This window comes from Sceloporus undulatus, chromosome 3 (assembly GCF_019175285.1).
Source record: "Sceloporus undulatus isolate JIND9_A2432 ecotype Alabama chromosome 3, SceUnd_v1.1, whole genome shotgun sequence".
In the NCBI taxonomy this organism is placed as follows: domain Eukaryota; kingdom Metazoa; phylum Chordata; class Lepidosauria; order Squamata; family Phrynosomatidae; genus Sceloporus; species Sceloporus undulatus.
In genome coordinates, this window is record NC_056524.1 from 43,814,592 (window position 1) to 43,830,862 (window position 16,271).

The 16,271-nt window shown below is 39.1% G+C and overlaps 1 protein-coding gene across 1 annotated transcript in view; it reads left to right on the top strand.

Moving 5' to 3' along the window:
• The window catches only part of DCBLD2 (discoidin, CUB and LCCL domain containing 2), a 47,494-nt gene that overhangs the window by 11,464 nt on the left and 19,759 nt on the right, over positions 1-16,271 (top strand). Inside the window, exons 2-3 of the mRNA XM_042456824.1 lie at positions 8,999-9,226; positions 13,210-13,347. Coding sequence (XP_042312758.1) covers positions 8,999-9,226; positions 13,210-13,347 — 366 coding nt within the window. The remainder of the gene's footprint in view (positions 1-8,998; positions 9,227-13,209; positions 13,348-16,271) is intronic.

The window sequence follows — 16,271 nt, forward strand, 5'->3', positions numbered from 1 at the left end:
TGCCTGATAATAGTAATTCAAAATATACTAAATTAGTGTTGCAGTGTCCATTCTTGTGTATATTTTTTTAAATGCCAGTACAGACACAGATTATAGCATCAATATTAATAAAATATTGGTTATAACAATTAAGAAATGATTGGATTGATTAGCAACAGCCAGTTGATCCCTTAATAAGGGACGTGGATGGAAACAAAACTGGTTTTTGTTATTGTTAACTGCCTTCGAGTTCACATTGACTCATGGTGACCCTGTAGATAAGACATTTCCAAGACCCCCTTTCTTCCACTGCTCTGCTCATGCCCTGCAGGCTCATGCCCATGGTCTCTGATTGAATCGAGCCATGGCACACAGTGTCATGGCACTCCTGTGGCGCAGCATCCACATGACGCAATGTCAAACGAGCGCTCATGGGGTCTAATGTTTTTGTCTGCTTACACAAGGCTTGTCTGACCTGTTTGCTCATTTCACATGTGTATACTGTTAGTTTTGAATAAAATAGTTAGTGGACATATTAGGAACTGCTCTTTTTTGTATGTTTTAACATCTGACATAACTACTTTTGTTGTCGGAATCTATCCCTGTTCTTTCCATGTTACATCTATCTCTGGTACCAAATTTTCTATTGTTTATTGGAGTATACCTGTATTTTTCAGCCATGTTCTTCAACTACAGTTGCTCCTCCTAACTTGCAGATCTGAGATCCGTGCCTTTGATTATACAGTGCACCTGCGTCATACGTGGGTGCGCTTTATGCGGCTTTCAGCATACGCTGAAAGGTGCGTGGGGAGAAGGGGCAGCGCGTCCCATAGGGCTCGATCATAGGCAGTATTTGCTTTACGTGGGGGAGTCCGGAACGGATCCCCTGCGTAAAGCAAGGGAGCACTGTACGTGGAGGGGCGACCTCTGCTATTTGCAATGGCATGTGTGCCTGGTGTGCGCATAGGGGCGTGGCCCGTTCAAAACTATGGGGCTTGAATATGCTTTGAGCCTCTGTTTTCGTAGTCGAGAGAGGGTCCGGACCGGCTTCCCGTAAAAATGGAGGGCCAACTGTAATTGGTTTAAACATATTTAAACTTATGAAACATTGATCTGTTCATCCATCCCTCAAGACAGTTTTGATATTTCAGGGTACAAAATGCCTCCATCAGTTTGTTTCCTTTCAAATTGAATGAAAAAAAGAAAGAAAAGAGAAATGGCACCAGATTAAAAAGAGATAGAGATGTTGTTATACTGGATGTTAAATATGTCTAGGGCTCACAAACATCAATGACTGAAATGTAATTCTAGGAAGAGTCTTCAATTTATTCTATCACATTAAAAAGAACCTTCTAACAACAAAGGGAAAAAGAGAGCACCTCTTTCAAAATGGAGCCAGGATTTGGCTTTGTAGGAATGCGGCAGCATGTAATGTACAGGTTAACACCACTTCAGGAACACTAACCTTCAGTAAATTCAGAAGAGCTTTCTTCAGCAAGCAGAGTTGATGGCAGTACATACAGTAATTGTTATCAGGACTGATAGATCTTTTCCAGTTACACAGTATATGCAGAGTCCAAACAATTCACCCATTACAAAGGTCTTCATCCCATTTGATAGGAACTCAAAACACACTGTTTTCTCAGGTCTTAGCCCTCTTTCTGTCTCTGTACCAAGCTATAGCTTCCAGTAAGAATGACCTTGGTGATCTGCAGCTCATAGTTCCTTCCTACACATCTGCTCATTATTCCAGGCCATAAATGAGTCAAAATTATTTGTTTTCCCAGCATACCTGATCATCCTTCATTACAACACATATACTCAAGCGCGGTAATTATGCATGGCAGGACCATGATCCTGATGCATCATTCCTTGGGACTGGAGGCAAAGATATTGCTGTAGATATCTATGCCAATCCCCTAAAAGTCTCACCAGGCAATGTGATCTAAAGGGATGTACAGTTGGCCCTCGCATCCATAGCTTGAAAATATCCAAAGAATATATAAATTCCCAAAGCAAACCTTGTTTTTGCCATTTCATATAAGGTTCATTAGTTTACTATGCCATTGTATTTATTATTATTATTACACTTTATTTATATAGCGCTGTAAATTTGAGTATCCGTGGATTTTGGTATCCATGGGGGATACTGGAACCAAACTCCAGCAGTTACCAGGTGCAGTGGTTACTGCAGTCACTCAGAAACCACAAGGCTGGGAGTTCAATACCAGCCAGGGCCCCTGGGTTGACTCAGCCTGGCATCCTTCTGTAGATTGCTAAAATGAGTACCAAGCTTGTTGGGGGCAATTGGCTTACACTCTGTAAACTGCTTAGTACATCGGTAAGCGATACAGAAATGTACTTGCTATTGCCCACTGTATTTACTTTGCTTCTGTGGAGCAGGAAGTGAAAAAGCAAAATCACTAGAAACTGGGTGACTACCAAGCATAGCCAAAATGGTCAAATGTCTGAGTTCTTAATTTGAGAAACTGAATATGGTTCCAAGCCAAGCATCCACTATAGTTTAACAAATGGCTGCAAGCAGTATATGTCCTAGGTATATCTATTCAGTTTTAGAGACATACTAAAAGATACACTGATTGGAGTGGGAGCTGTTACCAAGATTGGAGCATGTGAGAATAAGAGCACTACTGTACACATATGACTGGGATGAAATTTAACCTTCCTATATGGCTTGAGGCATAGAAAAAGAATGTTCTTGTTGGTGTAATTTAGGCACATGATAAATTGCAAAATCTAGTGTGTGTGCAAGGACTCTTAATCCTAAACTTATTTGAGAAGTGAAGCCCCAAATGACACAGTGTGCCACACTGAATCACAGTCTCTCCTATGCCTGCATTTAGAAATGCTCACTCTGCACAAAGATGTAACTGAATGTGGCACATTCAGAAAATAGGTAGTTGGGCCCTTTATTGGCTTTATTTTGAGATCCTAATGATTTTCAGAAACAAACTAATAGCTTCATTTGTCATGGACAAAAGAATGAAACATTCAAACTGCTCTTAATTAATTGGGCTATATTGAATTGTTGAGAAGAATTTTAGTAATTCAGAGGTAAAAGATACATGTATACTTTTATTAGGAAGCATTTTAGAGTTCTGAAGTCAGTAGTCATTCAGAATGTTTTCTGGCATAGTTACATTTACCATACATGGTGAGAATGTGGAATCATTGTGAGTGTTTAAAACATGAGCATGCTTATCACAACAGCAACAAAATTAATTTTGTAAAATGGTTCCTAACTGGATCTGTGGGAAGAATTTTTTCCCTTTCATATTATTAATTTCTAGTTTGGGGGTTCCATGTAACAATTGGTTCTTCTCCCCACCCTCAGATTACACTGAGAGCACCTTTTCCTTATTTGGTAAAGAACACAAAAGAGATTTCAACAGTTAGTCATAGTGCAACTTGGCTCATTTATAATCAGCAAGGTATTATCAGTAGGAACTTAGGAATTTGTGGTTTAATTGCCATCTTTAAAAAACATGAGCAAGTGTATGATATGTTTTGGGCTATAGATGCTGCATTTTATAGCTGATCTGCAAAAGTAAGGAACAAAATCCCTGTATATTTTTTTTTAAATAGAAAAGGCTTGAATAATTTATGGGAAAGTATTTTAATGTCATCACCATTAATTTTATAATTGGTTCCCCTGTTTTGGTGTTAGTTGTGGAAGAAGCAAGGTGATGTATGACACATCACTGCCCAACTTGATTTTTGAAAATGTACTTTTTCATTATTATTTTTTTTTTTTTGAAAAATCATATCTGAAAACCTGAGGTTGCTGCCTAGGAATCAGAAATATCTTTTCAGAACTCATAAATACCAGTAGATGCAGAAGTGTTTTATTGTTTGGGGTATGTTTTCAGATTAATAAATGGAAATCATGTTACATGGCTAGCAAGATAGGGAAGACAACTAGCTTTTTTTTATAATAAGTTGAGCTTTTCCATTAAAAACAATGGTTCAGATTATTTTTTTAAGAAAATGAAAGCCCTGTGTTGGAAACATTAATGAATTAAAATAATGGGACCACAAGACGTTAGATAGACAATTTTAGAATAAATTAAAATTTAAGGGACTGCTCAGCTTCAAAAATTACATGTGCTGCTTCAATGGATACTTTCACATTATTCAGTTGAGCAGTTTGTGAACATAACCCAGTTGTGCAGAAACAAAGTCCTTATTAAGGGGGTGTGGGGTTTGAAGGGCAGGACTACCTCAATGCCGTTGGCCCTGCTAGGATTGTGGAGCCACATGCTGACTCCAGGCTTGTTCCATGTGTAAATCATAGAATCATAGAATCTGGGTTGCACTTCCCTAGGATTTTGCCAGAAACCTGCAAATTACCCACTATTGTTACCTATCCATGGAATAGTGTATCTCCACATATCCAGCATGGTGTAGTGGTTTAAGTTTGGGACTATGACTCTGGAGACCATGATTCAAATCCTCGCTCAGCCATGTAAACCTGCTGGGTGACCATGGGAAAGTCACACTCTCTTAGCCTCAGAGAATGGCAATGGTAAGTCCTCTCTGAAGAACGGCCAAGAAAACCCTGTGATAGGTTTACTTTAGGGTTGCCATAAATTGGAAATGACCTGAAGGCACATCACAACAAAACATCTTTCACTCAAAGATTATGACTATTTTCTGTAACTGAATTTTTAGCATTGTAAATTATACTCTTTGATGAGTGCAATTCCATAGACTTTGGGGCATCACTGTAGATTTTGAGTGTAATTTCAAAATATGTTTACTACTTTACACTAAATTGGCACACAATCTTTACAGTATTCAAGAATACAGTATATACATTTTTTACATAATTTGTAATGAGTTTTCTTTTCAGGTCTTTGGGAGATGCAATCTTCATATGAAGAATGTGTACTGCTGCACTCCCATCTGTTGCATCAGAATGCTTTATGTAAGAAAGTATTGCTGTTTCAGTGAAACAATACAGCCATTCCCTTTTCCTCCATTTTGATGAGAGCCATTTAAAAAACATTGAATAGCATTTCCATAATGTCAGATGTACATTATGCTGTGATAATTTATAAATTCTTCAAACAGAAGAGTTTGAAATCCCCACTGTCATGAAACTGACATATAGTTCTCTCAGAGTAAGAATGGCATAATGTGCCATTTTACCTATCCAGCATGGTTTAAAATTTCTCCAAAAGCTGTCTGCTTGGATTTTTGACAATCATAGTATGTACTAAATCTTTTCATCTGTGAAATGACTAGTGTTTGAGAATAGAAGGACAGCATTTCATGAATTTGGAATGACATTTTCCATTGTGAGTCTTCAGTCCATTATTTAATGGACCCAAATACATGATGGAAAGTGATAGGGAAAAAAGTGATCATTCTCTGACCATAAGGATAATAAGACTCATCTCGTTCTGCTCCAGGGGGGCTTTTAACCTATTTTAGGCTAAATGTCAAGGCAGTCCATAAAGACTGGTTGTGATTTTCAGTTCTGTAACATTTACAGTTTTAGCATTTATGTTATAAAACGTATAGCTCTTTTAATTACCACAGTACCACTATGTGTGAGTTATGGAATAAAATGACAAGAAACATCCCATAAAATACAATAATCCTCCCATAACGGAGAAAAGGCACAACTACAGAGGTCATACCAATCTAAATTATTAAAGCAGTGGAACCCAAACTGTACTCCATCTGAGAAAGCTTACTATGTAGAACTCATGTGGAAAAAGCATCTACAAAAGGATAACCAGACATCCTCCTTTTCAGTGCATGTCCTACATTTCAATCTTCTGTCCAGGATGAATTTCAAATTGTCCTCCATCCTGAGCATGACTGAGAAGCATGAATTTATATTTATGCAAGTGTTTCAAGATTTTATTTTGTAATGTCCTATATTTTTATTGAATGTCCCACATTTTTCAATGACTGGTTTTCCTTTGTGGTGAGGATATCTGGTCATCCTGCCTTAGAAGGTCATTGATGAGCATATTATGTTTTAAGATGGGTTTGACTCCATGAGAAAATATGATAACCTCCTGCTTAATAAAGATTCCTCCTTATCAGTGAGATTCTCACAGGATCAGATGACATGCCCAGTGATCCTGTTGACACATAAAAGCAAAAGAGACAGAGAATGACTCAGATAAGCACACTGTTATGCTCTCATTGACTCCTCTGGCTTTGTTGCTGTGGCACCTAGATAAGCAATGTAAAGCAATTTAATCCATGAAATGCCTACTATACCGGTCACTGTGGTTGGTGATAGGTGATCCTCTTGTGTGACCACTACTAGCAACTAATTTGGGAAAAAAATCACTGGTTATCGCTACCATTACTGCCACAATATAGGTCTTCAGGTGGTATGTCTGACTTACAATGTCGGTTTCAACATGATTTCTTCCATCAGCTGAATATCAGATAGGTTACCGTCTTATTAATGGACCAGATTTCCCACTGTGGAGTGGGGCACTATTAAGATGGAGGAAAGAAACATGGCCTGTTACAGACTGCCAAAATAAAGCTGCTTCGGGTCTCTTTGGAGGTATGCTGTTTAAATGATGCATGCATCCTAAGAATCCGGAAGCTGCACCAAAGCTGCGCTCCAGTCCTTAGGAATGGAGTGTGGCTTTGGTGCGACCTCCGGACTCTTAGGACCCATGCATCATTTAAATAACATACCTCCAAAGAGACCCCAAGCAGCTTTATTTTGGCAGTCTGTAACAGGCCATTTATCCAAATTAGCTTGCAGCACTAAGTCTAACATGTGAGGTATTTATCTTGTTAGAGTTATAAAGACAGTAACAGAGCCCTCTGTGGTTGCCATAGCAGCTACAAAATTGGCTTGTTGCCTAGCTGTGTCAACCTTTATAGTGATGCATGCCAGGATATTTTGCTAATTGGTGGTATTCACATACATTAATAGCTTTGGATTAGCCCCCTGTGATTTGATTGATATGAAGATGTGCCCAACATGCTGCTAGTAAATAGTATTAGAAAATAGTATTTGCAACAGATCTGTCATGTGGCTCATCTGTGAAAACCATGACTTGAAGATGATGGAAACAAAAATGGTCATGTGATATCAAGCCAAAAATCTGCATGCAGATTTGAAAGGTCTGGAAGTGGTGCCCTATGAGGAGCTGTTTAGGGAGCTGGGTATATTTATCTTGAGACATAGAAGGTTAAGAAGTGACATGATGCAGTGTTGTTTGCCTTCAGGTTGTTTCCAATTTATGGTGACCCTAAGGCGCAGGGTTTTCTTGGCAAGTTTCCTCAAAGGAGTTTGGCCTTTGCCATCCTCTGAGGTTGAGAGACTGTGACTTCCCCAAGGTCACAAACTGAGGATGGAATAAGTCTGTTTTCTGCTGCTTCATAGATTAGGACATGGAGCAATGGATTCAAACTATAGGAAAAGAGGTTCCACCTAAAAATTAGGAAGCTCTTCCTAAAAGTAAGAGCTGTTTGCCAGTGGAATATGCTGGTTGAGTTTGGTTGAGTCTCCTTCTTTGGAGGTCTTTCAACCAAGACTGGAGTGTCTTCCTCTATGGGAAGGGAATCTACTGGATGGCCCTTGTGGTCTCTTTCAACCCTATGATTCTGTGATCATCTTGTGCATCTCTGTTAGAAAGTAGGTCATACAGTACTTACTATAATGTTGCTTATTTCCAGGGAATTGTGGCTAGGACAGAAGCATAAATCTGCTCCCCTTCATGCCCAACTCTTCTTTGATTTTATCACAAAGAAGAGATCAGAAGTACCTGCTTTTGTTTTCAACTCTTTCTTGTAGACATACCATACTGTAGGGGGGAAAACATACATGACTGCTGAGATTCCATTTCAACATTAGGATGAACCTCCTGACAGTAGGGACTGTTTGACAGTGTAGCACACTCTCTCAGAGTGCAGTGGAGTCTCCTACTTTGGAAGTTTTTACATAGAGGCTGGATGGCCATCTGTCTGGAGTGCTTTGATTGTGTGTTCCTGCATTGCAGAGGGCTGGATTGGATGGCCCTTGTGGTATCTTCCAACTCTATGATTCTGTGTTCACAGAGCACCAAACGAGTACTGTATTGCATCTGAATGCAGCCTTGGGGCTCTAACACAGACAGTGTATCCTTCCTCTTTTTTCTTAGTTTTTGAGTCACCCTTTGGCAATCATAGAATATTGAGGCTTCATTTTGTAATTATAAATACTAGGTACACCCTTATTTACATTTAATCATGTTTACAATTATCTAAATTAGTGGCAATCACAACATCTTGTGGGAATCATTACACTTTAATTATTAATTGCAGAAAACATTATAAATTACAAGGGTGCAGGAATACCTATTACTTTTAAAATATCAATTTCTCATTTGCTTTTTGTTAGGAATATTATAGGGTAGGTGCTTTTATCCAAGCCAGAATGGCTGGCTGCTGCCTTTGTAGCTAAGCCACATGTACTTAATGTATTCATATATTTACTTTAAAATATTTGCTTATTGACTCTCAGATTACCAGGGATTCCAAGACAATGTACAACAGATAGAAACAGATTTAAAACATTCTTTAAAAGCAGTTAAAACAATTTTAAAAATACATAGCTGAAAGAGGCACCAAAGTCAACTTTAATTTTATGAATGACAGGCTTACGAAGGACAAAAGGTTTACTATTTACTAAGATGAAAGTTGCACTGTGTTCAGTGGGTATTACTCTCTGATAAGATTAAACTTATTTTCAGATGTTCTTGAAGATACTTGTTAAACATATCCAAGAAATAAGAAGTTACATCTTACATTGATCTCAGTTTTGGAATGTTATCTCTGCTTCTGAAACTCATCTCTGCTCAGTTGAAACATTTCCCCACTTAATTGATTCATTCTTGTTATATAATGCAGTAGCTAAGAGGTTAATGACACTGTGGTGGCTATAGTCTGTGGACTACACAGTCTGCACATGTTGGAGAAGTAGTATTTCCTGAAAGCAACATTACAGATCAATATTTTCTTTTTCTTTAAGGTGATGGATGTGGTCATACAGTTTTAGGACCCGAAAGCGGAACTTTTACATCAATAAACTACCCATACGCCTATCCTAACAGCACAGTTTGTGAATGGGAGATTCGAGTAAAGCCCGAGCAAAGAGTTCAACTTAAATTTGGAGATTTTGACATTGATGATTCAGATTCTTGCCATTTTAATTATGTGAGAGTTTATAACGGAATTGGACCCACAAGGACAGAAATAGGTAAGCTTTCCTTTCTTTTATGTCAAAATCTTGTTGGTGATAATGTAGTTCAAAATTGGGGGGGGGGGGGTCCTTATGGTAGATTTGATTATTAGTTTGAAACATACTTCCAAACTATTTGCTTGGTTCTTCTCACTCCACTCTGTCTAAGGTTGATGAAGAAAAATTTACATGGATTTGAAGCTTTTTAAATTGGTTATAAGGAATATCTGACTTCATATACGTCAGGACTATTTTACACATTTGAGAAAAAACCACATGGGCGGATTCTCAAGATACTCCCCCTCCCCCCCATCCTCATGGCAATCAGTCCAAACAATGCAGGGCCCAATCCTTGATTTAGGTGTGAGCTGTCCATATGAAGTACAGCCAGTTCAGCTTCAAATCAACATGATACCACCCTTAACAAGGATTAAAAAGCAAACCTTTTGCTCCAGTTCTTCCCAGAAAATCTAGATCCCTTCAGAGCAGTGACTAGCAGCTGTTTACAGTGTGTCCTGCTCTACCACCCGTTGTCATTGACAAATGTCATTCCTTCTGAGTTCAGAACGAGGTGCCCAGCCATGTGATTGATGCTGGGTGCCTCATTTTCAGCCTCAGATGGAGTAAACGACTCGTGGTGAGTGGCTGCCTCTACCCAATTGGATTATTACTTTCCACCACTGTCCAAATAACCTATCTTTTTCATGCCTGTCAATAGTGGACTGTATGAGAGTGAAAAAAGTGAAACTTAATCAGATGAAACAAAGGTTCTCCTGATCAGTCGAAAGGCAGATCAGGGAATAGGGATTTATTCTGAACAGGATGGTGTTACATTTCCTGTGAAGATGCAAGTCAGCAGCTTCCTGAGTTCAACCCTGAGCCTGTAGGGTGAGGTTTCAGGATTAGCCAGGCATGCATTTGAACAGTTAAGGCTTCTGCACCAGCTGCATCTATTCCTAAAGACACTGGATCTGGTCACAGTTACACATTCTGTTTGGCTCCTCCCTCCCTAACTGCCATCTTTCGGCCTCTGAGGGAGAGAGAAGGCTGGCCCAGTTCCATCAGAGGCCGGCCTGAAGAAAGAGGCTCCTCCCTCCCTAACTGTCATCTTTCGGCCTCTGAGGGAGAGAGTAGGCTGGCCCAGTTCCATCAGGGGCTAGCCTGAAGAAGAAGAGCCCTCCCTCCGGTCCATCTGCCTTGGTCCAGGCCTCAGAGGGAGAGAAGAATGCTGGACCTGATTCCCCCCCCCCCTCACCATTCCCTTCTCCTTTTGTGTTGTGTCTTTTAGATTGTAAGCCTGAGGGCAAGGAACTGTCTATTATCCCCTCTGTTGTAAACCGCTCGGATTCCCAGTGATTGGGCGGTATATAAATAAAAATTATTATTATTATTATTATTATTATTATTATTATTATTATTATTATTACTGTCTCTACTATGAGCACACACAGTCAATCCACTTGGACTAGATCTTAGAAGCCAAGATGGACAAGGATCAAGCTTACATGTGGTAAGACAGACTGATTCAAACATTTTGTCCACATCATCAGGATGTGATAAGTGAAATTGACACCCCCCACACCCAAAAAACCTGATTAATTGGTACACTGGTTACTTCCACAGTGGTGGGGGTGGAGAGGGAACCGAAACACAGAACAGACACTGCTTTCAACAGAACAGTGCTATATATCATGATGTGCCATGTATCCTCAGATAAGTTAGATTGCTAATCACATGTATTAGTGAGACATAGAGATCATGAAGAAGGAGAACAGGTTGCTTACCAGTAACTGTAGGCATCTGTGAACTCACACAGCCCACCCTCTTTGTCTCATCTTCTTTGCTGGTGTTTAATGAGAAAGCAGGGCCATAAGGCTGTAAAACTATCTGCTGCTGACATCTGTAAAGAAAAGAAAAACTAACAAAGCCCTACACAGACTAAATCAGAGTAAGTTCACCAAACAACTAACTTGGAGGAAATGCCAAAGATCTGACAAGATAGAAGGCTGCTGAGTTCAAGCTTTAAAAAAGTAACTCCCAAGTATTCAGCTGGGACTCTCTTTTCAGATAGGAAAGGGAGAAAATACACTCTCTTATCTCTGTAACAGAGACATTCCCCGATGATATGGTCCATGGTATCTCAAAACTCACAAAGTTCACAAAGGTCTATTTAGCCCATCCCAGTACCAAAAACTAAACTAAACCTAGTTGATTAAAAATGTGGAAGTTTTCCAAAGATGGCCAAATGGAATAAACTCTATGGCCAATAGTCCCCAATTCACACGCTTCCCATCTATTTACATACTGCCTATTGTACAGTGGGCCCTTCGTATCTGCTTGCTTTGGTTGCAGGACCCCTCGTGGATATCAAATCCATGGATGCTCAAGTCCCATTAAATGCAATGCCATAATGAAATGATGTCCCTTAAATAGAATAAACAAGGTTTGCTTTTGGAATTCATATTTCTGAATATTTTCAAGGTGAGAATGGCTCAATCCATGGATAAAAATCCATGGATATGGAGAACTGACTGTATTTTGTGATGTTTGAGAAATAAAGTAGCTTGGGCATGTACAAGCATGTGCGAGAGAACCTTGCAAAAAGCTATTCACTCCTAGAATTGTCCAGATGTGTCTCTGTGTGGGATTAAGACGCATATATGTCAGCTCACAGATAATACTGGAAGAACTAACATTACAGGTATGCAACCTGTTTGAACAATGTCTTGTGTACTTTTGAACCTCTGCATATGATATTTATGTAAGATTGTTAAACTGTGCTGCCAAAGGAGAATGGTGGCATGTATGCAGAGAAGGAATAAAACTTACAATGTTACAGATAGCACAGTTGATATTTTGTGGCTTGATACATTTTAATTTAGAGTTGCATTGTTTTTTTTCCCCTTTTTCTCTCTACTTAACTCATGACCTTAGATACAGGAATATTAAGGGTGGCCAAAGGTAATCTTGTTGTGTGCCGTTGAGTCATTTCCAATTTATGGCAATCCTAAGGCGACCCTATTACAGGGTTTTATTGGCAAGATTTGTTCAGAGGGGATTTGCCTTTGCCTTCCTCTGTGGCTGAGAGAGTGTAACTTGCCCAAGGCATCTGTGAACCCATACAGCCCACTCTCAGTGGGTTTCCATGGCTCAGCAGGTATTCAAAGCCTGTTCTCCAGAGTTGTGGTCGAACACTCAAACCACTATACCACACTAACCCTGAATGTAATCTTACTGTAAGAAATTTAATGTGATCTGTCACTAATTAAGCCTTCAGCACAAAGACATAGATTTGCTCTGAGCCAAGGTCACTTGTAAAAGCAAAGCAAAGCACAAGTTTCTTAAACGGTAAAGAATTTCCAGCCCTAATAATATATTCACTTTTACAAGTTGAATTCATTAGCCCAAATACATTATCTACTCCCTCTCCCCCAATTTACCTCTCAGCTGTTATCAGATGGTGTGGCTACATAAGAGAGTGAGTAGTTTAGGTCTTGCTCTACTGAAAGAGAGAGTTTTTGGTAAGGTTAAAATTGGCAGCCATTGATGTTTTTTTAAAAAACTTATATATTGGAAATAAATCTCAGTAGAAATATCTTGAGTACAGAAACTGGACTGATAGATGACGAATCTTTAAGTAATGATAGATTTACTGTATATTGCAGGATTAAGGGTTTTAAGAAGATTGTTGAAGAAATTCTGTATTGACCCTGAGAGTGATTTTTTTTCAAAAAAGGAAACTTCACATAATCACAGTTTCTCAGGAATAGTTCATAGCCCACACCATCCCACTTCATTAGCAATAATGATAATATACTAATGGAAATTCATATACTAAACCTCATAGTTTTAGGAATATCACTGTTGTCTTTTTTTCTTCCCTAATCTGTAAAATGTTCCAAATATATACATTAGATTCATAAACTTGTTGATCTCAGAAATGTTCTAAATATGCAGATAAGTGCTATGTCAAGTAAACAAATATCTGTCTTCTTCCCCAGGAAAATACTGTGGTTTAGGCTTACAGATGGACAATTTAAACGAATCAAAGAGTAACGAAGTTACAGTGCAGTTCATGAGTGGCATACATTTCTACGGACATGGATTTCTTGCATCTTACTCAACCACTGACAAACCAGGTATTTATCATGTTTTTATTTAGGAATATATATGCACCTTCACATACTGTATCTGCTTTTGTTTTTTTCAGTGTGCAGTCTTACACAGGTAATGCATTCTGGTTTCCCAGTTGCCCCAATTCTGATAAATTATTTCTAATGAATTAAGCCTGAGTTGTTTCAAAACCACATCTAATCAGAGTAGCATTTATAATAATTTAGTTTAGATGATGCTGAACTATGTATGGTTAGAATAAATTAATCTAGTCACATGGTGACAAAAATATATCCTTTTGGTTCTAAGCAAAATAATTGTCTTCTGACAGACCTTTAAATGCTGTTTGATACCAGATTGTTTTCTTAACATGGTGTTGCTGTTTTATTTCTATGATTTGTCTAGTCTGTACTTATTAATCCTTTGTTCTGTTCATTCACTATAATTTTGTATGAGTTTGTTTTTAATGCATACATCCCTAGTTGAAAGCTCTTGGTAATTCTCCAAGACCAAAATATTAGCAAAAATCTAGCAAGCTGTTAATTTAAATACAGAAGAAAAAGATTACAGTCAGCCCTTGGTATCTGTGGGGGATCCGTTCCAGATCCTCCTGCGGATACCAAAATCCACCGATGCTACACTTCCATTGTCCCCAATGGTGGTGTAGCTGAGCTGCCCTTGAGGGCAATGGAACTTTACCTTTCTCCCTGCCTTGTCCCTCCCTCCCTCTCGCCTTCCTGGTGCTTCCTTTGTTTCTCCTCTCCTCCTAGCTCTGTGCATGAGAAAGGAGGGACCAGGCAGAGGAGGCGGAGGCAAAGGCACCAGAGGAGTCGGAGGTACCAGTGCCTCCTGGAATGACTGAGTGCCTGCCTGAGATGGGAGCAAGTGCCACTGACCAACTGCCACCTGACCTGGCCCCACAGCCTCCCCATGATGCCACCACCCAGACTGCTCCCTTCCCTCTCTCTTCTCCCTTCCATGGGTGAGAAGGAGAATGTCTTTTGCAGCAGCAGCAGAGGCTTCAGCTGTCTCCAGAAAAGTCATGCCTGGGGGTTGCTCAGCCACCCTCTTCCTTCTCTTTCTCATCCTCCTGGGCTCTGTAGCTGGTCATCGGGGAAAGTAGGGCTCTGGACCGGGGGGGTCCGAGCAGCAGCCATCCTCCACATACAGTATTTTGCGGAAGGCTTTCACTGGTAATGGGTGACCACCTCCCCCACTGCTGCTGCTTCCTCATCAGATCCCTCCTCCTCCTCACTGTGGGCTTGCCATCCGCAGATGCTTGAATCTGCAGATGATAAGTTTGTGGATACCGAGGACAAATTGGCATATATAAAATTGGAACAGAGTAAAGAATGAATATGGCCAATAAGTTTAAAGATGCATGGGCTCCCTTATCATGAAGGTGGAATTTACAGAGTCAAATAATGATATCACATCAATTTTTACAGACGTATTATGAATGAGGATAGAAATCCAAAATAATTTCTCTGCTTTCATTTCAGGAGTTTAGCTTTGCAATCATATTTCTTAGTTAAAGTAATTAGTAATAGTACTTTTGATATTATCTCAGTGTAGTGTTCTTATTTAGAAGAATATTTGAGAATTTATTGAATGAATATGTATAAATGCATTGCATGAATATACAGTAGTGAGGAAAAGTTTGCAGACCCTCAAGATAGTCACATATTTCCCACCTAAAACATAGTTAGTGTCTTATTCGAACCCTAGAATCATAGATAAAGAACAGTAGATAACCCAATTAAAACACCAAACACTTACATATGCATAACTTATTTAATATCTAATATCCATATGTGGAAAAGGTCTATGAGCCTTTAGATTCAATACCTGGTAGCACCCTCTTGATCAGCAAAAACTTTGTGTAAGCATTTCCTATAACTGTTGGTTAGTCTCTCACATCAGTTTCAAGGACTTTTGGCCCATTTCTCCTTACAGACAGCTCAATGATATTTAAAAGCTTCTTTGCATGAACAGTTTGCTTCAAGTCCTGTTACAATATTTCAAGTGGGTTTGGTTGTAACTAGGTCATTGAAATATCTACACTTTTTTTTTCAACTGCAGCTATTCTTTGGCTGGGGATGAGATTTTGAATTGTGTGTTTCTTTTTTGCCCAACATAATATTTCTCATTGAGGCCATGAAGTTCTACCTTTAACTCATACAGAGAACATTGTTCTAGAAATCTTGTAGATAATATATATGATCTTTAACAAACAGGTAGCAGCTTTTTTTAGAGAACAGATGTCTTTCTCCCTGCAACCATCATTCTTATTCAGCCTTTTCCTAAACACTGAGTCATCAATACTCTTCTAGCCAATGCAGCTGTGGCTTGTGGAATGGCAGATAATACTTTGGGATTCTTATTGTCTTCCTGGATGATGCAGTTGTTTGTTCCTGGAATGATTTTGGTAGTACAACCACTTCTGGGCTGAATGACTTTGGTCTCTCCATTTATAGACTATTTGTATGACAGTGGATTGGTGACACCCCCGACACACAGTTCTTAGAAATGATTTTGTAACCCATTCAAGATGGCCATTGCAGAAAGAACTGCTTCTCTGATGTCCCAAGAGACATATTTTGTCATGGGATGGTATGTTTCCACACCAACCATATGGTGGGAGCCAAACTCTGACCCTTTTGTAGGGTGGGACCTCCAAATTCATTTATGCAGTCTACCTAATTGCTTAAACACTCAATTCTAATTTTTCTGTTTAATGAAATTGATGCAACCAGGAGTTCACTTATTTTTACAGCTACACTGACTCTTGTATACCCATTACTTGCATAATTTGTGCATCATTTTACTTTGCAAGACACAGAATTGTTTAATATAGATGTAATATAGTTAATAATACAGTTGGAATAGGACTGGTTGTGATTAGAGAAGACTATTATGTTAAAAATAGGGAGTCTATAATTATTGTTAG